Raw genomic sequence first — 22,878 nt, 5'->3', positions numbered from 1 at the left:
TAAAAAGAATATTGTCCAATCTACTTGTAATAAAAGCATAGATTAACCTTTCAGCACCCTGTTGCATTAAGAATGGCTGCCAATGTTTCTTAGAATAAAGAAAATGGACTTGGCGCCATGTTAATGTGTGGTTTAAAGGTTAAGTAACAGTCTGAAATCACACTTTTTTACTTCAGATTTGTTCTGAGGAACCGGACTTCCCAACCTTTTAAAAAAGCATTCCATTTGGATTTGGGGCCAAATAAAATCATCTCAGTTTTATCTTTGTTTAGCTGATGAAACTGCCATTCATCCAGTGATTGTTTTTAGACAGACAGGCAGTCAAAGAGCACAAGGTGTTCACATTGTGTTTTCTGATTATATTACCTGAAGCATATACAATGAGAAAATTAGTGAACCAAGGCAGCTTCCTTTGGCGACACCAAAAGCAATGTCATAAGTTTGAAACATGTGATCACCTAGTAATTTATGTGCAGAACCAATTAAGTGTTCAGAGAGGCAAACTCAGCTCTCCAGGCAGTCAATAAGAATATTGTGCTCTATTGTGTCAAATGCTGCACTAAACTTAATAATAATAATAGCAAACTGTATTTATAGGGCATTTTCCAAAACAAAGTTACAAAGTGCTTCACAGAACAGCAGATAAGGAAAACAATAAAAACAACCAACAGCAGTGAGACAATAAACAGATAATAAAATAACAACAAAAAATAAGATGATAGCGATGAATCTAAAGATAAAAACTAAGTAAAAGCAAATTTATAAAGTATATTTTTAGGAGTAATTTAAAAGAACAGACTGAAGAAGCTATCCTGAAGTCCTCAGGCAGCTTATTTCACAGTACTGGCATTCTTACTGAGAAGTACAGATCTCCATTTGTTTTCAGCCTGGATTTTGGAATGACTAACAGGATCTCAGGCTGTGATTTAGCTTGTAAGAGATTAAAAGGTAAGAGATGTAGCTTGGTGTTAGTCCAACACGAGCCTTGAAGGTGATCAGTAATATCTTAAAATCAATCCTAAAATGTACTGGCAAGCAGCGTGGAGAAGCTAAAATGGGGCTAATATGGTCACGTCTCTTAGATTTAGTTAAAAGCCTTGCTGCTGCATCCTGCACTAACTGCAGACGACAGAGAGAAACCTGACTGAGACGGACATAAAGAGAAATGCAGTAGCCTAAACAAGCTGATATAAAAAACACCTTTTCAATGTCAGCAAAGGATAAAAAAAATACCTTATTCTGGAGGTTTTTAACCGGAGAACTGTACATCTCTCTTAATTTGATCAACAGAGGTTTGGCTCAAATATCACTCCCAGGCTTCTTGCAGTAGGCTTAACTAAGGCTTAGCTAAGAGATTACCAAGGTGAGGCTGCAGCTGATTAATGAAATTTGGACGGCCAACTAAAACAATCTCACATTTATTCATCATTAAGTTGGAGGAAAGTTTGGGACATCTTGTCTTTGACTTGAGCTAGGCTGATGGGACTGCTGGCTTTAATGGGAGCATAAAGCTAAGTGTTGTCCACATACGGCAGGATATATTGTGTACAATATAGAACGATGTAGAAAAGGCCTCTGCGTCTTGCCCTCACCTCCTTGCAGTGTCCATTCAGTGACTTTGTGGCTGTAGGTGCCCCTGCCTGCCCCGTTGTAGGCTGCCACCTCAATCTCATAGTTGGTCCAGATGATGAGATCCTCCAGGAGCAGGTTGGTCTGGTCTGGGTTGGTGATGTTCTTCATCTGACAATCCACCGGTAAACCCGACAGACAGTACCTGGTAGGAGAGAGAGAGATAGAGAGATGGAGAGAGGGTGGAGGGGGGGGGGGGAGGAAGAGAGACAAATGATTATATGAATATATTAGAGCGCAGATTCTCAATAAAAGAGAGGGGGGAGAATAGTAATGAAAGAGAAGCCATGCAGAACGGTTATAAAACGGTTACAGCCAGAGAGGTGACAACAGATGAATGGAGAGGGAGATATTTAATTGGGACCAATTATTCTATTGCAGCGGTGAGCGAGAATGAGGTGAAAAGTGCCAGGAAAAAAAAAAAAGGCTCTGACATAAGAGTTATTATCACATCTGAATGGCGTCGGCCCAGGCAGACGCCCATCCCTGTGCAGAAATTAGGCAAGTTGGTGCTGTCTTACCTGATGATGTAGCCCTGGAGTGGGCCATTCTGGTGGCTCTCTGGGGGCGGCTGCCATTGGATCATAATGGACTGGTTGGTGCGGCCACTGGCGATGACTGTCTGAGGAGGGGCGCTGGGAGGCTCTTCTGGGAGAGATAGTCTGGAGGAGCGAAGAGAGAGCGGGAAGAAGAGAGGCGGAGGAGGAGACAAAGAGAGTGAAGACATGCATTAATTATCAGCGAGTTTCTGCATATTTCTATGCCATTTCATCATAGACGTCACATCATAAGGAAGCTTGCTTTTGTATTTTTTTTTTTTTTTTAACAGCATAAAGCAAAGTTGGGATAAGTGTGGCTGTGTCTTTGTCCAAAAGATATTCTCTGTAATACTGTCCTCTGAGGGACATCTTGCTGTGACAAGGATCAAAGAGGCCTTGGTGAAAATGGGGCAGTACGATAGAGACAGAAAGAGAGAGAGAGACAGAAAGAGAGAGAGAGAGAGAGAGAGAGAGAGAGAGAGAGAGAGAGAGAGAGAGAGAGAGAGTCTTTTCCCTTAAGTCAATTTAAGATGACATCTTGATTTCTTCTCAGAGTGCCTGAGCACTGTTCTGGAGGAGATAAAGCAGAGTGTTTAGGATCAAAGAGGTGTACCAGAGAGAGATGCCTCAGAAAAGCCCTGCACTCCCACTGATGCTCCGTCATCCTCCTGTGGTGCGCTCTTGTCTGGGCACATTCACACAGGAATTCAGCTGAATGATGGAGTGTGAGTGTGTGGCACAAAAGGTGTGTGAGTGAAGGCTTGCAGTGTGAGGGAGTTCCACGCTATAGGTGTAAAAGGAGCAAATGGGTTGTGTTGATGTGGGCGAGGTCCGGCTGTGCTGTGCAGGCACGGGCGAGAGAGTGGATGCATGATGATGGGCTGAATTTATGTGCTGTGTGTGTGTGTGTGTGTGTGTGTGCACGCGTGTGTGTTCAGGTTAGCGTGCGTAGTGCATGCGTGTGATTAAGAGAGTTTTGTCTTGCTAGTCATGAGAATTCACTTGAGATTTGAGTCTGTGTGAAGCTCTGACTCTTTCAAGCCTCTCTGTATTTCACTCGTGAAGTATGGCAAAGACAGTTAATAGGAGATAGTGCGAGAGAGAGAGAGATGAAGCTGGGTCAGCGCACCCATCAAGTCTTCACAAACCGCAATTTCAGCTCATTCACAGTTTTATCTTGAAAAGACCTGTCCCGATGTCGGCTCATCTCGCACTCATTCCCACAGGAGAGAAGCCTAAAAAGTGGACTTACAGGAAATAACCACGGGATTTTCTATTGAACTGCAAAGACGAGGGGGGGGGGGGGGGGGGGGGGGAGAGAGAGAACGGGTTGTTCCAGAACTGTGAAAGCCCTGAAAGCGCTACGCTGTTCACAGAGTGAGCATTCACATCAGAGTGCTGGCAACATTTTTAACAGTAAAAATGTAGAACGGCTATCTGCAGCACCCACCGGTCAGTCTCCTTGCTGAACTGGCCTCTGCCCACGTCGTTGACGGCACACAGGCGGAACTGGTAGGAGCGTGCTGGGATGAGGCCACCGACACTCACCCCAGTAGACTCTGGTTCAATGTTGGCCAGCAGCACTGTCCATGGGGCATCTAAGACAGAAGGATGGATGGATGAATGAATGAATGGATAGATGGATGGATGGATGGATGGATGGAAGAGACACAAATGCAAATAGACAAAGCTGTGAGCAACAACGAGTGACAATAAATGTCCTTGTGAGAGCATTTCATTGTTGTGAAACACACCTTTTAAGCACTTGCAAAATCATCTTGCATCCAAATTCAGTGTTATTCCTGACTATTACTGCCCACCAGTGTTGGGCGTTAATGCATTACTGAACAACTTGATACAGTAATGTTATTAGTTTTCCCAATAACAAGTGGTATAATGAATTAATATTTCATTTTCAGTAATATTACAGCTACTAATAAAAAAAAAAAAAGTCATTCATTTTGTTATCACTCCCTCTATATATCAGATTGAAATCAAATTATCTAAAAACTGTATCCCAACCCCATCCTTTGATTAATTTGCCTCATAATAAGTTGTCATCCTCTCAGTTAGCATGAGCTTAGATGAAATGGCAAAAAAAAAAAAAAATCTGGATGAAAGCATTCCAACTACTTTGATTTAATTGATCAATTTTATTGCATAATGGAAAAACAGCATAATGAGCAGTGTAACGATTGACTGCTCCCAGCGAGTAATAAGTAAAGTAACAGTATTACTTTTGAAGAAACAAGTAATGCATGACTATTTTTTATAGTAATGTGCCCAACAGTGTTGCCCAGGTACTGCTCTGCAGTCAGGATGTAGCTATGCACCACTCACTGTTCTCTGACACTTCCAGGATGTAGCGGATCAGGGGGCTGTTGCCATCAAAGGCCTGGGCCCATGTTAGGTTGATGGCCCTCTTCTCTGTGGCACTTAGAGCTGCTATGGGGTTCTCTGGGGCGTGGGGCAGTTGCCTGAATGTGTGTGTGTGTGTGTGTGTGTGTGTGTATGTGTGTGAGACAAAGAGATAAAAAGAAACAGGATCTGAGAACAAGACAGGCAATAAATAAAAGAATCAAATAGACAAAGGGAGCCTCACATGATAAATATCCATACCAAGTTTGATGGATTAGAGAGAAGAGCAGTGATAAACCACAACAATCAGAAAACATCCATCCATTATCTCCCGGTCAGAGTTAAATAAAAGAAAAAATAAGAAAAAAAAGAAAAACAGAGACAGGAAGATAAGCAGGTGCAGACAAGTGGCGGCTATGCGGACCTGACTCGGAGGTGGGCGCTGCGGGAGTCATTGCCGCCCACCGAGGTCACCCTGCAGGTGTATGTTCCGATGTCACCCGACCACGTCTGGGAGATGTGCAGGGTCCCGTCGGGATCCAGCCGCAGGCGAGGCGACGTGTTCACGTCAATCACCGAGCCGCTCTTCTCCCAAACGTACCTGGGGATACACACGTGTGTATGGGTGGGTACACGCGCACGCGTAAGCGCGCAAGCACGCACACACGCACACACGCACTGCAACATCAGTGTATCTGTGTGTTGTGACAGTAAATCTGTTCTGTGTCAGTTCATACAGGGAAACACAGAAGGCGCTGACACCACATGAAAAGCTTTGTGAGGCTGATGGCAAAGCGATTTGAATCTGAAAACCATCTCTCACTGTCACACGCACATAACCTCTCCTCCATGCATCTCTCTCTCTCTGTCACACACACATATGGACACACACACACACACATGCCCACACACACACATACGCGCACACCCACCCACCCACCCACACACACACACTAGAAGCTCCTGTGATTAATTGCGACTGTTTGCGCTCTCCAGCTAATCTCCTCTGTGTTGCGTTTAATTAAAGGCGCTGTCTGAAGTTATTACTCTGTTTACATATTCATCTGTTTACCCCGCGATCTGATCAATGCCATGGGCCCACAGGTGACAGGCACTCTAATCACTAGGCTCCATAGACATCACCCCCCCCCCCCCCTCTGAGACAGACGCATGTACACACACTCTATCACGCTCAAGACAGTCTGAAAAGGAGGGGAAAGAGACCGACTAATTCCTCAATCTGACTATAAGACTTTCAAAGTCTTCCCATAGGAGGTCGTCTAAGGGTGGATAAACACTACAAGATCTCTTGCAGATTTCATAAAGTAATTAAGTACAACAGTGATACCCAAGCTTGTTTTCTAAATTGAGGGTGCATCAAGAAATACTTTTGAAAAAATTGGTGACGTCAGACTTTCATTCCAATCTTCTAAAATTATGTGTGATAGGCTACCTTAGCCGAGGGAAAATTGTTACAACTCATCAGAATTTGACAAAATCCTTTCATCTTGCATCGGTTTGTAAAATCCATGGGCAACAGCCACCAGGTGACATCCTTACCTGATAGTGACACTGGGGTCATGGGTGACACCGCAGGTCATAACAGCCTTGGTACCTTTGATGACACTCTGGTCCTGTGGCGGCTTGGTGATGCGGGTCCGCGCTGTGAACACACACCGAGGTCACCGGTCACAATCTCTGTTTGAACGGCTGATTGCACTGAGCCTACTGAGTTTACACTGGACTCAGTCACAGCTTTCACTCAATTTGTTTCCAAATCAGGTTGAATCAAACCTCCAATGAGAGGAGTATTTTGCGAGGCTCTGAGGAATGGTAATGTGAAATTATAAGTATAGAAGATACAGAAAATACAAGTAGAAATATGAGTCGGACTATACAGTCATAATCTGTTGACAGTGATCTGCAGAAACTGTACCTACAAGTAAACTATTCAGACATGGATTAATTATTCAGACATGGATTAATTAATTCATGAAAACATCAGTCCATTTTCCAATGGTTTGGCTTGATCTCATAGATATGCAATATTTTCCACACGTTTGGGACAATGTAATTAGTCAATTTCATTAAAAAAAATGGCAAAATTGAAGACTCAATTCGCGAACAATGTGCAGAGTGCATCCAGTTTCTGCCATGCTTACCCCAGACCACCAGGTCGGCTGCAGCCTCATCGATGCCCCTGGAGTTGCTGGCCATGCAGGTGTAGGAACCAGCGTCCGACAGGTGGGAGGGGCTGATTAGGAGGCTACCTGACTCCAGCAGGGTGAACCTGGGCAGCTGGACCGAGCCACTGGCCAAGACACGTTCACCTGCAGGGGAGAGCGGAAGTGATTGATGGAGAGAGATGGAGGAAGGGGGGAAAAAGGGGGGGGGGGGGGGTGGAGGTGGGGGAAAGAGAGATTAGGGTATTGGAGAAACGTCAGGGAAAAGAAAAAGCAGCATACAAAAGTAAAGAAGAAAACCTTGTTTGGAGAAAACACACTCACTCTCATTCCGGTGAATAGCTCTTGTCTAAGTCTAAGTCGGAGTAATGTATTAGCCTCAAAGCCCCGTGCTGTGAGCCCACGCACCTTTCTGCCAGGTGATGGCTGGCCGCGGGGCTCCGGAGGTCTCGCAATGGAGAATGACTGACATGCCGTCAATCACTGCGCTGTCGGAGGGGCCAGCGGTGATGTTCGGAGCGATACCTGGCAGGGGAGGGGGTCATCCACACACACACACACACACACACACACACACACACACACACACACAAAATCAGGTAAGACAGGTAATAATGAAGGACATGAACAGTTTTCTCTCTAATAAAGCAGACGGCGGCTGAGAGCTTAATAGACTTGACAAAAGGGGCGGCTGTCAGGTCGCGTTCTCCGGGACAGCTCAGAGAAAAGTGACAAGGCGCCGCCATCGCTCCGCCACTCCTGCTCATTCTCTGATTCAAAAATAGCCAATAATTGCCAGAGCATCTAAGGTGACAAATCTGTCACTGCGAACAGATATATAGATAGATGGGTGTGGGAGGCAAGGGAGAGAGGGGGAGAAAAGAGGATTAGAAATGAGAATAGAGGAGAGGATTTGAGAGGAAAGAAAAAAAAAGGGAAGAACAGAGAAGGGAAGACGAGCAGAAATAAGCAGAAGAAAGGTGCAGATTGCTTGGGAAATGTTCAAGGGGACATACTGGTAACAGCTAGGTAGGTGTTAGTCTGGATCTCTCCTGCTAGGTTCCGGGCGAAGCACTGAAACATCCCGGTGTCGTCTGGAAGGAGACCGTTGATCTGCAGACTGCCTCCTACCAGCACTCTGTACCTGGGGATCTTCACTGGACTGATGGGCACTGCGTCTTTATACCACACTATGTCCGGCTGGGGTGTACCTGGAGAGAGGAGAGATTTATTTTTTCCAGCTCGCTCTTTCTCTCGCTTTTTCTTTTTCTTTTCATTCTCCGCAGCACTGACCTCGCGCCTGGCAGGGGATATCCACCACCTTCTCCATCTCTGCACTGATGTGACTCGGTGGCTCTTTTACAAACAGAGGATGCTCTGTAAAAAAAACAGATAAACAACGATAACAAACAGATAAAACATTGCCCTGCTAAACCCTTAAAAACCTCGCAAATACCACAAAAACCACTCACTTTTTTTCTCTACTCTTCTCTGCACTTACTCACTCTGGATATGAGCATCAACTCAATGCTTAAAATGTAAATTGCCATAAAACTGTTCTCTCAAACGGAAGAGAAGGCATGCTGATGCAATGTTTCTACAGTGTATGCTGAGTTACTGCTTTCAGTGTGTGGTTACACTGTGAGCAGTGGGGGTCAAAGGTCATTTACCGAGCACGTGCAGGTAGGCCCCAGCGGTGACCGAGGGGACGCTGCTGCTGCGGAGCACCGCCTCACACTCGTAGTAGCCGCTATCGCTGACGGCAGGCAGGCTGATGATCAATCTACGGCCAAAATCGCGGATCCCCGTATTGACCACTACTCCATCTTTACTCCAAGTAATACTCATTTTGACAAGCGGTCTAGAAAGGAGGAGAGATGAAAGGGAGCGAAAGACAGAAAGAGAGGAAAAAGAGAAAGAGAGAGGAAGCTGGGTTTTTAATACAGATTTATATTCCGTTTCAAGGTTACGGAGCATTGAGGGAGCGATGGGATACATCTGTCATTCTGATTAAGTCTTTGAATTGGAGATAATAGTCAGAATTCAGAACGGGGATTGCGAAAAGATAGGGAGAACAGAGTGAAGCCTTGAATCAAAGGGAAGAATGGAGAAGAGGTACAAAATGAGAGATGTACAAAACACTTTTCTATCATGTTCAAACAAAAGATATCAAGATTCATTGAAATCAGGAAATGTCAGATGTGAGGCGTTTTGATAATGCAAGTGTGTGCATCTCGGCGTCTGTGTGTATCTGCGTGCACGTTTTTCGTCGGTGTCCGTGTGTGTGTGTGTGTGTGTGCGCGTGTGAATATTTAGAACCAGATACCTTGCGTTCGCAACACACTCCATGATAGCTTCGTTTCTCCCCACAGTTACACTGGTGTTCTTGGGGGGGATGATGATGGAGGGGGCGATGGGGTCTGCAGGTCCCCCCACATCTACAACCATGCACACACACACACACACACACACACACAGAAATGACACAGAAACACAAAGAGAAAGACATAGAGGTGAAAAAATACATATATGCAGACAATCCAATAGGGCTCTCAGCAGCAGCTAGCTAGCATGCTACTGTATCATCCAGCTCCCCTGCACTATTAATACCTCTGTCTTTACTTTAGATCCTTTTTCTAGTGCACACAGCGTTTCCTGAGCACGGTGTTAGCCCAGGTGTTAGGAGCCATTATGTAGCATAATTGAGACAAACAGAAAAGGCGATTAAATGCAGCACCATCGCTCACGGGTTTCACAGAGCCTGTAGCCAACCATCGATTCACTGCCCTCAATCAGTGATCTCTCTCTGAATCTGATCTCATTTTCCCCCCACCTCCCCCGAGTGCGGGTGTGCTTTGCCTATGTGTGTGTATGTGGTGTATTACAGGCGTGCATTGTGTGCATGTGTGTGTGCACGTGTTTGTGCATATGTGAACTTTTTGGGGTTCCTAATTTTTTTTATTTTCTTTTTTTTTTTATTGTGTACCACCTTATTTGAAATCACACTCTATCAAGGACCATTTTTGTGTAATAAGTATTGGAATAGCAAAGCTTCCACTGTGAACAAGGTCTGAACGTAGGCACAGGCGTGATGGGTTATTGCTGTTGGGTTCTACTCTTTATTTGATTGTTTCATTCAAGTCCTCAGCAGTTCAGTTTTTGAATTTAAAGTATTGATTCAACTGCATGACAATTTGAAGAACCCAATTTAATATGCTATAAATTTTCCAACTGGCTCCCACAGCTTGAGTTCTTGTTTAAGTGATAAGCCTCAAGGGGACGTGGTTTACATTTTAAAATTACTGTAGAGCACGGCCTTGAGGAGCTTACCATTGTGATGAAAAAAATAATGCAAATGTTCAAAATATGTTTCTTTTTTTACTGAGTGATAATTAAATACTAATAAAATTGCTTTTTCCATCAAGCAATATAATTGTTGAACAGGGAGGTGTTAATAAGTACCGGTATGAGTTGTGATTTTCAGTTGGCGCATTAATGTAAAAATGAACAGCTCAATTACAGCAGCTTCAAATGTGTTGCAGCCAATCAGAACTGAGGACCAAAACTATACTTTTATAACTTTTTTTCTTTTGGAGAATTTGACTGTTGCAGCTTATGTGTGCATGGGTTATGTTACATCACGGTTATGCTGATATTACAGAAGCTTTTCATCTTCAACATAAATGAACCTTATTTTAGAATCAAACTACAAGCTATAGGACTTGGCTGAGAATGTTGTCTTAGTTTTGCCATTAGTACAATGAAAACTAGGAACTCATTTTGTTTTCTAGAAGACATGATTGGTTTCAAGGCAGACACTAATTTATGTATTCCAGTTCATGAACTCCCACTGTTGAAGATACCTCAAGTGTGTAATCTTCTAATTAAATGGGAAAAGTAAACAACATGATGACCTGCATACCAAATTCGAGCTATTAAGGTCACCACATTGTTTACATCTGTCTATGTCCAAAGACAGATGTAAACAAAAGCTGACGGGGGTCTAGTCCACAGTCTAAAGCAACGCAAACCAATACAAACACAGTATGTCTGTCTGCCGACTTGGAGCATTAACCAGTGTCAGTTTACTTCTTACTATTAGACTCACCACTCACTCATTTGCATGCTCCCTATAGAGCCAGATGCTCCCCCCACCTCATATTTTTATTTCTTTTAGTCTGTAGCTACTGCTCAAACGGACAAATCGAGCTGTAAAAAACAATTTTATCTAGTCTTAAGATGCAGAATATGGCTGTGTAATCCACAAGGTCACAAGATAATTCAGTGATATCTGTTCTCCACAGATTGTGGTCATGCACAATGAACACTGAATTACAAACATTGTATTCACACTAGAGAGATCAGATGCTGTAGATACCAACAAGCTGATATCATAAATGTGTGACTGCACATGCGAAAAGGTTAAAATCCTCATATGATCCCATCAGACAGATAATCCTAAACATTAGGAATCTGGTGATGCACGATAGTCTATGGTATAAAAGATAATCAGAAATGTTATCTTCAGGGGCATTAATATCCCCACCTGGTCTTTGGGTCTTGGTATTATTTTCGGCTGACACACCCGGTCACACTAAGATGAAAAAGACTTTGACTGTGACGTTGTTTAGACTGTGGTTCAGTTTAGATGAGAGGAGGTGACAGCAGATGAGGAGCTCAACTGATGATTTGACATGCAACTATGCTTGTATGAACAATACCCAAAAGTCGACTTAAAATTAGGACATAGAATCAAAAATCTATCTTGTATTTGTGCTGCTTAAAATTGAGACAGACCCTGTATTTGGTATTTGTAGCTACACTGTGTGTGTGTGTGTGTGTGCGTGTGCGTGTGTGCAATCATGCATACACACACAATGCCATTTTCATAAATCTGCTTTCTGTGAAGGGCGATTAAAACGAAGGTCCAGTTTATGGGCCCGTTCAGCCAGCCAGCCGGCCAGCCAGAGAGGTGCTGCTGCAGCTCCGCCTAAAACACACCCTGCCACCGCAATCCCCTGCTGAGCCAGGGGTGGAAGAGCGCGGCAGAGTGAGAGGACAACTATTGTAGTGGAGATAATAGGTATGATTACATCTGTGAACCCACAGAGAATAGGACGGGTATGAAGCAAAGGAGGAGCCAGTAGAGGGCGCTATGTCTGTTCCTACAGTCTTTGGCCGAGCCACCTGTTGAACAGCTACTCCAGTGTTGAATTGAGAAAGGAGATGAACAGCAATACCTTGACATTAGACTATATTTTTATCTGCAACAAACTGTTGATGCAATTTTGCTGAGAGATAGATGGTGACTCACTGTGTCCTTGGCTCAGTGAGTGAGAAAGTCTGTTGTTGAAGTACGTGTTGCATCAATGTGTGTGTGTGTGTGTGTGTGTGTGTGTGTGTGTGCGAGTGTGTGTGTGAGTGCTTACTCTCCACTGTGAGTGTGATGGGCTGGCTGGTCTTGTTCTCTCCATTCTTGTCGTTGACAGCCTGGGCGTAGTAGCGTCCTGCGTCGGGGGCCACCGTGGAGAGGATGACCAGTGTGTTGTCCAGGGTGATGGCACTGGTGTTCATGTACACACACACACACACACACACACACACACCGCGAACCATACATGCACGCATGCGTCAACAAGCACACACAGACACACACTCATATCATTAAACCTGTGAGTAGTTATTTCTCACAGTCAATAAATCCTCAGGGTAAACTGACACAGAGTCGTAAACATAGAAACACACGCACACGCTCATAAATTATGTCTGGGAAAGGAACACGCACACAAAAACAAGTTTTATGAACAACACTCCCTCCTGATAGGTAGCACAGGGTCTTAAAATCCTTTTGTTTCTATTGTGATGATGAGAATGGCTGTATGTTGATTAGGCTTTTGGCCCTGAACGTGTGGGGAGGACCCGTTAAATGAGAGTCGACACTAAGCGCACAGTCAGATTAGGGTCTTCGTATCTGCCAGCAGCTGCCTGATCGGTGCAGAACAAACAGACACACTCCTGGACAATTAGGGGCCGTGGCTCTCGCCGAGTCAACACACACGCACACACACACACACACACACACGCACACACACCAACATACACACACGCCTGTGAATATCAATGTGGCCTGACACAGAGCGAGCAAACAAGCGGCAAATGCAGAGTGTCCCGTCAGAGCCTCTCAGCATCATAGAACAAAGCTTCACCGCTACACTTCAGCACGATGAGAGTCAGCTGCACATAGTTACCAGCTCCAGAATTACTGGTTGAACATTCTTGGAAGTGCTTGAGATTTTTCTTAACAATTTCCTTCAGTGCTCTTGTCGTCTCTCAGGAGCGCTGCAGGCAGGGGGGGGGATGCACGCACCTATCCCTTCTAAGGCGTCCAAGCGAGAGAATATGATTCTGGGTAAACGTCTAAACGTCTTCGCGTCAACTATGACACGGCAGAGCTTGCTGCTGAATAATAGATGGTGAGGTGGTTTCTGGGGGGCCGTGGCCTGCCTACCTGTCTGTATGTCTCTCTGGATGGCTACATTAATCTCAGGTGATTTCCTAGACCTCCCTGACACAGAGACATTACATGGACATATACACAATGTAGCATGTTGTGACCCATATTATAAAGAATGATTTGATGGTCTCTGTCTAAAATGATCGGTGTATGTAGGTTGTATTTTAACTTGAAGCTAAAACTTATTAGCTTGCATCTATATGATGTTCGTCTTTGTAATGAAAGGCAAGACATGAGTTTTTATTATGGTTAATGTGTGTGTGTGTGTGTGTGTGTGTGTGTATGTGTGTTTGCTAGTATACATGTTAACGTACAGTATGTATTTTGTGTGGACAATTGTATTGTTTTTTAAATATTATGTGTCGACCCCAGCAAGAACACTTGTTGCATCTGCAACAACTAATGGGGAACCAAATAAGCAATAAACAATAATAAACATATGCACACACACGCACACACACACACCAGTGGACACACACACATATTCACACACACAAGCCCACATGCTCATGCATCATGTATCACTGGAAGTGTTTCTTGTAAGCACACAGGATAAATGTGTATCTCAACAGACATGAATCCCCACACAAATGCAGCCGCCACCACACACACACACAGTCACAGCATATCAAATCACCCACAAAATCCTCACATCGCACATGCAGCCGCACACAGATTCTTCATGCACATAATGACACGTACACCATCTCCCACACACACACAAATCCGCACAGGGGTGAGCGCTGTCAGTCAAACATATCATCAATTGAGGCCTTTTGTCCAATTTTGTCTAATTGGTCCCCCTGCTGCCTGCTCTATCTCCACCCTTCAATCATTCCGCCTGCAAAGTCAATAGGGCCGATATAATAACCCGCTTTATCACTGAGAGGTGATTCAGTGATGAACACAGGGCCTGCGCCAACATTCGTTCATCAACTATTCTGCTCAACCTCACTCATGGTGTGTGGGGGGATTGCAGAAAATCTGTGAGCAGTATTGAACTTCTTAGGGTTCTCTGAAGTGAAAGATATTCTGCTTCGGCAGCTCGCTGTTCGCCAACAGCTCATATATGAGAGCGCTCGTTCAAACGTGCACAGGAACACAGAGTCGCGCGCGCACACCCTCTGCTCAACCCAAACAAACCGAGCTGCATGCATAAGGGTCTAGACTTACATGCGGCTGCTGGAGGGAATCTTGCGTCCATCTCTGAACCATGTGATCTGCGGCCTGGGGAAGCTGTGGATCCGCGGAGCGTGGACGAGAGCTCCCTCACCCTGGGATACAGTTTGCGACCTCTCGCCCTCCACAAAACCACCCATATCTGGCGGACAGACAGAGGAAGAAAAGAGAGAGCGAGAGAAAGAGAGAATGAAAAGAGGGCATGAGAGAAACATTAATATTAGAGGAGAAAATGTGGGGAGTGCATGCCAGGGACAAAGTGAACATTCTCATGTTCTGCACATTTTATAAAAGCTAAGCTCCTTTAGTCGGAGTGATTCATCCACATACATGACAGGTCTTTCACAACAACAGCATCCTCCCCTAGCTCTTTCACAGATGTATGGGAAGAAAGCCTCACTCACAGGCAACCTGCACTTCAGTACTGCACTGCATTATAGCGCCCACTCGGTTCCTGACGATGCAGCGGTAGTGGCCGGCGTGCGCTCGGTCCAGGGAGGGAATCAGGTACCTAATGGGCACACACAACACAAACTGCCATTAGTCATCATCAGCATGACAGACAGCAACACTTTGTCATGTCGCCGCTTCTATCCCCTCCACTCAAGACGCTAAATGAATCGTGATGTTTCACTAGACACCTGAAACACAGCTTAAATGACATTCCACTTGGCTAGGACTCTGACTGGCGAGTGTAAACATTTTGAGGTGGGAATATAATGGAGTGGTGGACAAGGGAAGTAACCTAAAGAAAGAAGAATGCCATTCACAGGTCAGTGGTAGAGTGATCAGCGAAGACAGCTGGACCCCCTGACAGGCAGGACTCACAAAAGCCCATTGTTATTCTTCTATCTTTACTCAATGGAATCAAATCATATGAACATGTGTGACACGTTAGTCTTGGGCAGCCATAGCTCCATCCCTGTCCTGATGTGCATTCTTGTTAAATGATGTGTGTGAAATCCCACCTACATAAGCCAGGAGCAGAGTCTCCTTTAATTGGTCTGCTTAATAAAGCCACTTAGAAGTTGGGAGTCCGCCCCTGCCATGTTCCCCCCTGCATTGCAATTCAAGGGGGGCGCCGACTCCTTGGTTAAATGGATTCCAGTTCGCCTCTTTGATCAGGGCTGGTGGAGAATAATAAGCAGAGGGCTGGCCTGTGAGGCAGACCCGGAGACTAAGCCACGTGAGAGCGCAGCCAACTGCCGAGGAAAGACAGGGAGAGAGGAGGAGGAGGAGGAGGAGAGAGAGAGATGGATAGAGAGAGAGAGAGAGAGACAGATAGACAGATGGGGGCTGGGGGGGGATTGGTCACTGATCAGCCGCTGACACCTGAGACCCGAGAGTGTCTGTCCATGTCAAGGGAACTAACTCAGGCTGTGAGTAGTGAAGACTTTAACACAGAGCAGGGTTAGATTCAGAAAGAAGGTGTGTTTCATGCTGGGTTGTGACAATGAAAACACGCACATGTGCACACACACACACACGCACACACATCACACACACATAGGCCTTGGCTAGCTGAAGGAGCACAGCCTGTTTGGTCTTGCCATTCAGCGCTGCGGTAGAATTCTTCAGCATTGTGTAGGAAGCTGAAGTATGAAGAAGCTTCTCTCACAATGCTGAAGCTCATGGTCAGTGGATCAGCATGTGTTGAGCAACTCACCCACACTGTACTGTCTGATGAAAAAAACTTTTCAATGCAACAAGTTTCAAACTAACAACATTAATTATCTGTCTTTACCAAGAAGTGGACATCATTCATAAGTTCAAAGACAAGGAAAAAAAGAAAAAACATGCACAAAGACTTTACATGACTGGAGGCCAGTCGAATTGCCACGGAATGCAGAATATGTAACACAAACAGAAAAAAAGAGCATCTGCTCACACCGTCTCTGCATATTGAATACAGTGTGAGATACAAATCGGAATAAATTTGACAATCCCCTGAACACAAGATGTTATGTCTCAAGGGAGACATGCAGCCAAATCAGTCTTGAATAAATCCATAGAAATGAGTCAGGAATATGAATAAAAATGAGCAATTGAGCTATTAGTTACATTTAAATGCCGCTAAAAGTTCCTGGTGTAGTAAGCTAATTATAGTTGATGAATAAAACCTGGAAAAAAAAAAAAAAAAAAAAGGTAATAAAATCAGTTCTGGCAGAAAAGTTGGGGTTGTGTTGCTCACCTGTACTCCAGGGAGAAGCGTGTCAGTTCGGTACCGTTGTAGATCCATTTGAATTCCAGAGGCCAGCTGCCCTCAGCCATGCAGGTCAGGACCAGACGGTTCCCCTCCAGGTGAACCTGGGTCTGAACGGGCTCCATCTTAAAGTAGGGTGGAACATCATCCACTGGTGAGAGAAAGGGGGGGAAAGGCAGGGGGAGAGAGAATGAGATAGAGAGAGACATAGAGAAAGACAGGGAGAGAGAGAGAGAGAGAGAGCAAGAGGTGGGAGAGAGTGGTAGGAAAAAAAAGAGAGTGATTCAGTGTCTCCTGCGAGCAGACAACCAACACCAGTCCAGCAATTCACAGGAAATGAGGACTCAGAACAAGTTATTTCCATTTTTCTTCGGCACTGATTGGGAACTTGAAGGTCAACAGAAAAGCCTGCCAGAAAGTGCATGGAATAAGTTGTTTCCGCAAAAGCAGCTTGCTCTTTTATCCCAAATTCAAATGCACTGCCAGAAGAGGTAGAAGAGCAATTTGTGCAGCAGAAGTCGTCTAAATGAACACGTCTATAGCTCCAGATCAGCAAAAGAGAATATGGGAGGCAGAGAGAGACAGAGAGAGAGAGAGAGAAGCGGGAGAGAGAGTGAGAGAGACCAAAGGAGGACATACTGTAGACACAAAGCAAAGCAGATATAGGAGAAAAAAAAAAAAAAAGCAGAGACTGCAGCGTTTCCCCAAGGATGGAGTTGTAGCAGCGGAGGTGAAGCGCGCGCGTGCGAAAATTTTTTTTAGTGCGCTCGCAAAGCGCGTGCTGCCGGGAGGTTTCTATGTGTCTGCCGGCACCAGAAGGGCTCTTGAGGCCTAAGTACATACAGTACATTTGTGCACAGTAATGCAGGGGAAATGTCTGTCTAGCTTACATATGAGGTGTCTCAAGATTTAGGAAATAATAAATAATAAATAATAAATAATAATATGTAACGTTAATATCTCTGTGAGGGAATCTGTCAGTTGTCTTTGAGATTGACAGCTTTCGCGCGTCACGGCGGCCCTCGCGCACAGTAAGGCCCGCCTCCAGGAAGAAGAAAACAATCGGTGCATGTGGAATATCTACTATCTTTGTATCAAGATGTATCTTCCAAATGTTTATTGTTTATTTCACAGATGTGTGTTTCCTTGCGTATTCCTATCAAATGAGTGCGTTTGCTATAACGTTGCTGTGCGATAGTCACGTGAAGTTGCAGGACTGTTTTCCCTTCGACGAATGTTAATCCTGAATCCGTGATCAGCATTGCTTGCTTCATTGTTGACATCTACCCGGTGCTTGTTGTTATTATCGTTGTGCTGACATTATCAGGTAAGCGCAAAGTTTCTCGTTTATATGCTTTACTCACAGGTGTGTGAATTGGCCAGGATATGAAGCGTCCGTAGCCCAAAATAATATAACGTTAGTTTCTAAAGAGATAAGACGGAGCCCTCTCCTCTCCTAAAAAAATAATTCAGCAGCGGCGGCCATATTTCAGCAGCGGTGTAACGCCGCTCCTAACTGCATATAGAGAAAACAGTGGACTGTACAGAGTAGGCGAGTAGGAGGAAGAGAGAGTGAGGAAGAAGGAAGCCGTGGGGGCGGGTGGAGGGGGTTGCTTTAGAAAACACAAAGTTTCCCGGCCTTAAACCCCCTCCACTGACAGGATGAGTTATGCTCTGTGCCTCCCTTCATTTATCTTTATGGTTCCCTAATGCAGCCAGATTATACAGGCCCCATCCGCAACACTGCACACAGCCAGTGCAGCAGCAGAAAGCCTTTAAGGTGACACGCAAGGGCCAGGGCTGAGCTTGGAGACAAAGTGCTTTCATTTGAGCTGATGAAAAAGGCATGATCAGACCTATTGATCTGTCTGCCTCACCAGCCACAGGCGACACTGAGCCGATTGTGCCAGTGTTTGTGGCGGGCTAATTAAAGTCTGTATTAATAGTTGCAGTAAGCCGCCAGGGCCCGGAGCACGCCCGGTTCTCGGTCCATGCCGGCTGACTCACTCCCACATCTGATTACTGGGGCCTCTCCCTCCACACCAATACACAAGTTCACACTACAGATTTATGGTGGCAAACGCAGAGGATGGTGTAGTGGAAGTAAGTGAAGGCAGGGGCAGCCTCACTGAGCAGAGAGGAGGATATAGAAAATTGGGCCTGATTGAAACTGTAAATAAAAGAATGGCCCGGCACCTCTGTGTTTCACACACACACATACAGTACATCCACATACACGCACACACACACACACAATACCCCTCCAATATCCTCAGCGTACGCGCCTTTCCCTCAGACACAAACACTCAAACAAACAACAGCCATCTCATCACTTTGTGTGTTTCTAAAATCAGTCTTCCATTCTTTCCTGTTTGGTAGCAACAATAGCGTGGCGGAGGCAGGCCACAGTCCAGTACCTGGCTAATCTGTTCCCTCTGCCACCCCTTGTATGAACCTCTCCAACGCAAACACCGTCAGCCCCAACAGGCCCTTGAAACTGATCCCTGTCTGAGCCCAAATGGAGCAGCCGTCCCCATTTTCCCCAGGCACTGGCCGCTGGAGTGGTGGCTTTGCTGTAATTCCATCCCAGCAGCAAATGCATTCACACGCACTTGACATACACATACAGTACAGTACACACACACATACGCACACACCCAACACAAACACATTCACTTATGCCTGAACACACGCACACAGGCTCTCTCTCTTTGCTCAACCACCCACCCACCCACTTCCAGCTAGTTCGGGGGTTTGGTGGCTACATGCACTTAGCAATGCAGCACCATCAACAAGCCACCATTAGAGACCTCCAGATGCAAAACCCAGACTGACACATCGATCGTCTGAGGCAAGGCATACGCATAATACCAAGTTACCAATGTGCAATTGTGGAAGAGGGAATTGGGTGTACTGCAGAGTAATTGGCACCACCGTGCCTACCTGTGTAAGTGTCATGAATGTGTTTCACATTTGCACCTGACTCAAAGGACCCATGTGACTCAGCCCTAATAACGAGTCTAAACGCTGGTGATCTATAGCATTTGCAGCCAATTTCACATTTACAGATTTGTAATATCTACGTTGATAACATCAAAGATGGACTTTTAGGCCTATATACAGTGAGCCAGAGCCATTACACACAGCTTGGCATACATATAGTGAGCTGTAATAGCCATTAGGCACCTAGACCTATATGTGAACCATAACCATTGATTAATAACATCAGTAGGTCTAATTTATGATCCGATGTGTGTTTTGGTGACAATATGAAACCCATTTACTCCCTATAAATCATGCTTGTAGAAAAAGCATGTTAATTAAATCTTACATGCAACACTGTGGGCCACTGTGGTGTCCCTGTTTGACGTTATCAATATACATAATACAAATCCGTGTGCACGGTCTACTAATCCGCGGTCTTGGTTTAGGACTCCGTGCGCACTGATTACTAATTCGAGGGCACGGTTTACTAATCCGTGTGCAGGAGCCGTGCGCGGTTTACCAATCGGTGCCCGTATGGATTTCCACATCAATTATTTTTTTCTTACCAGGTGACCCCTGGGGAGCTCTATAGAGAACAGCCAAAGCAATGCTACATTTTTATGCTGAATGACGATTGTAAATTGTGAAAGACAGATCACGTTCAGGTCTGTCATTGCTGCTGGAGCGGCAGCTGTAACTATCGCTCCCGGTGTGGTCAGATATCGGAGTGCGTACATAGCGGCGTTGTGTCTGGGATTTACCTCATGTGGAAAGAGCACTTTCTTTCTGCTGGTTGAGCACACAGTGCAGAACAAACACCCGGTTCCCTTAATTTGTCGCACCAAGTGTCAAACGGTTTCCTGTCTCCACCGGTTTGTTTTTTCTCTGTGACACGTGTATCTTCACCAGCTTAAATATTGCTTTGCTTCGCTGAATATGATTGGATAAAACGCATCAAAAAAAAACCCCACGTGGAGTGAGTTTAAAATTATTATTTTTTTGTCGAAAATAGTTTGTGAATCTAAAACGTCCATATGCCGGAAATCCGGCACACATACAGACTCCGGCATTTAAAGGAAAGTACATATTTTCAGGAGGCAAGCCAGCCAGCGGGAGAGAAAAGTCACCATCAGAGTAAATGTCGATATATATCCTAGGCGGAGACATTTCTTTTAGTTCCATGCTGTTAAACTCAAAGGAAAAGCGCTCTCCATACTGCACACAACTGAAATGATCCTCTCTTCTAAACTCCCTCACATCCTGAATGACCCCCTGACACCAAAATATTCTCAGGTACACCACTGCTGAAGGGAGATAGGGCCAATTCTCTGGTTCTTCCGTGTCAGCACACTGGACTAATGAGTTTCCCACAGTGAACCTCTGGTCTGACCCTCATTCTGCTCTTCCTCATCGCCGCTGTGCCTTTGATCCTCTCACTGAGGTGCTGAGGTCAAACACCTCTGCTACAGGTTTGTGTCTGAGGCAGAGAGTGCAGGTGTGGTGACAGGAGCAGGCTGTAAATGTGTTTGTCTGTGAGAATGTGAGTGTTATCTGTGTCGGCATCTGTGTATGTCAGCCACTGCAGATAAGTAGGCACACAATGTATACGGTAGAGGTCAGAGCATAAAAGGAGCATGCTGCTGTCACTTCTGTGTCAGGTTGATCGCCTCCATCCATGTATCATAATCTCTGATCCGGTCCATAATTTGTCTCAAGTAAGGTGTCATATCCTTTTAGAGCAGCAGCAGTATGACTTCTGCGTGGGCTGGGCCAGAAGCCTACTGTACATAACACACTGACACATACATACACACACACACACAGATACACACACCCTAAGGGGACGGTGGACTCGACCGGAGGACATGCTTCCATCTTACTAGCTCCCCTGAACTGCACGGTGTCAAGGTGATGCTGTCATTTTGTCCGGAAGAGACACAGCTTGAGGGAGGAAGAGAGGGAAGAGAGGCGGCCAGAGAGAAGGACTTCACTGAGTGGGATGGAAGAAGGGACAGTGGTGGGTCAGGGGGGGGGGGGGGGGGGGGGAGGCGAGCAGTGCCCACTGCACGCATCGAATCCAGATGGAAAGCTCGAGGGCAGTCCTTCTGGACCGGGGATTCCTGCGGCACTGTGGGCACAGAGTGGTCTAAAGCCAACCAAAGCGGGGCCAGCAGGTCTAGGGAAGACCAAAACAGGCGTGGGTGGACCAGGAGGGCTTTTAATGTGGATGCTGTGGAGAGCAGCTCCCCCCTGGGCCAGGCTGCACCGGCACAGCCTATTCACCGTGGATAAAAACACCTTATTCCAACCTGACAGCTGAGGTTGAATGGTGGCATGGCTCCAGCCGGGTCCCCTGCTGCATACACAGAATTTTAATGGCTGTGAGACAAAGGCCACAGGCGCCGGTGCAGCTTCATAAACCAAGGCCCATTGTGCTTCCTATTGCGCCACGCTGGCATGCAATCACACAGAGGGTGTTCGCATTCAGCTTTTGTCCACGTATTCTTTCTCCTGCTTATTTTGCACGCCACCTCCTTCCCTCTGCTCCTCTCCAGCGAGACAGTGGGGAGCACTTCCTGCCCTCTGTTTAATCCTCAGGCACCTGTGTTTGAGCCTGTGTAACCACATCCTTGCTGGCACTCAGCACAATGGCACCTGGCAAATTTGTATCACTAAGATGCAGGGATAAAGTGGAGCACCTGACTGTTGAAACATTTTAAGATCTATTCTCTGCTGCTGCCCTTTTTTCTCTCTCTCTCTCGCTTGGTCTCTCTTTCTCTCTCTCTCTCACCATGTCTTTCTTCCTCTATGTCTCCCCCTCTCTTTCATAGACACACATATGCACATAACTTGCCCGCTCCATCGACCATCTCCAGTCTGCCTCATAGTGCCTTGTGTCACCCGGGAAAATTTAGAGCCGTCATTTAGCCTCTCCAATTGGACTTTAACATGCGAGATGGGTCATGGTTAGCTTCTCTGATGGGGGTTATGCAACAGTCATGGCAGTGACCTTGGCCCAGTAATGGGGCAGTGAGAGGGTGTGGGGTGGGGGTGAGGGGCAGTAAAAGCATTTTAACAGGTAGAAACACCTCCCACATGCATACACACACACACGCACACGCACGCACACACACATACTGATTTGTCTTTGCATTTACTGTGCTGCACTACAAGTTTAGGTGAGAATGTTTAGGCTAGCACATGAAACTCGTCCAACAAACACACACACACACACACAGACACACACACACATTCACACCTCCCACCCATGAAACACTGTCCCTCTTG

At 45.6% G+C, this 22,878-nt stretch overlaps 2 protein-coding genes across 2 annotated transcripts in view; both read right to left on the bottom strand.

Annotated features, from left to right (window-relative positions):
• The window catches only part of LOC139929826 (protein sidekick-2-like), an 84,442-nt gene that overhangs the window by 21,776 nt on the left and 39,788 nt on the right, over positions 1-22,878 (bottom strand). The window contains exons 2-17 of the mRNA XM_071922873.2: positions 16,594-16,756; positions 14,807-14,913; positions 14,397-14,544; positions 12,139-12,272; positions 9,036-9,147; positions 8,380-8,570; positions 8,003-8,086; positions 7,726-7,920; positions 7,118-7,234; positions 6,689-6,856; positions 6,087-6,189; positions 4,951-5,127; positions 4,509-4,645; positions 3,619-3,766; positions 2,151-2,291; positions 1,593-1,774 (exon numbers count right to left, since the gene is read on the bottom strand). Coding sequence (XP_071778974.2) covers positions 1,593-1,774; positions 2,151-2,291; positions 3,619-3,766; positions 4,509-4,645; positions 4,951-5,127; positions 6,087-6,189; positions 6,689-6,856; positions 7,118-7,234; positions 7,726-7,920; positions 8,003-8,086; positions 8,380-8,570; positions 9,036-9,147; positions 12,139-12,272; positions 14,397-14,544; positions 14,807-14,913; positions 16,594-16,756 — 2,307 coding nt within the window. The remainder of the gene's footprint in view (positions 1-1,592; positions 1,775-2,150; positions 2,292-3,618; positions 3,767-4,508; positions 4,646-4,950; positions 5,128-6,086; positions 6,190-6,688; positions 6,857-7,117; positions 7,235-7,725; positions 7,921-8,002; positions 8,087-8,379; positions 8,571-9,035; positions 9,148-12,138; positions 12,273-14,396; positions 14,545-14,806; positions 14,914-16,593; positions 16,757-22,878) is intronic.
• LOC139929832 (peripheral myelin protein 22-like) overlaps positions 1-22,878 on the bottom strand; it is a 111,016-nt gene that overhangs the window by 63,153 nt on the left and 24,985 nt on the right. The gene's annotated exons all lie outside the window — the stretch shown is intronic.

Source organism: Centroberyx gerrardi, chromosome 7 (genome assembly GCF_048128805.1).
Source record: "Centroberyx gerrardi isolate f3 chromosome 7, fCenGer3.hap1.cur.20231027, whole genome shotgun sequence".
Taxonomy (NCBI): Eukaryota; Metazoa; Chordata; class Actinopteri; order Beryciformes; family Berycidae; genus Centroberyx; species Centroberyx gerrardi.
The sequence above is the reverse complement of the archived record's forward strand: the minus strand, read 5'-3'. Positions and strand labels throughout refer to the sequence as shown.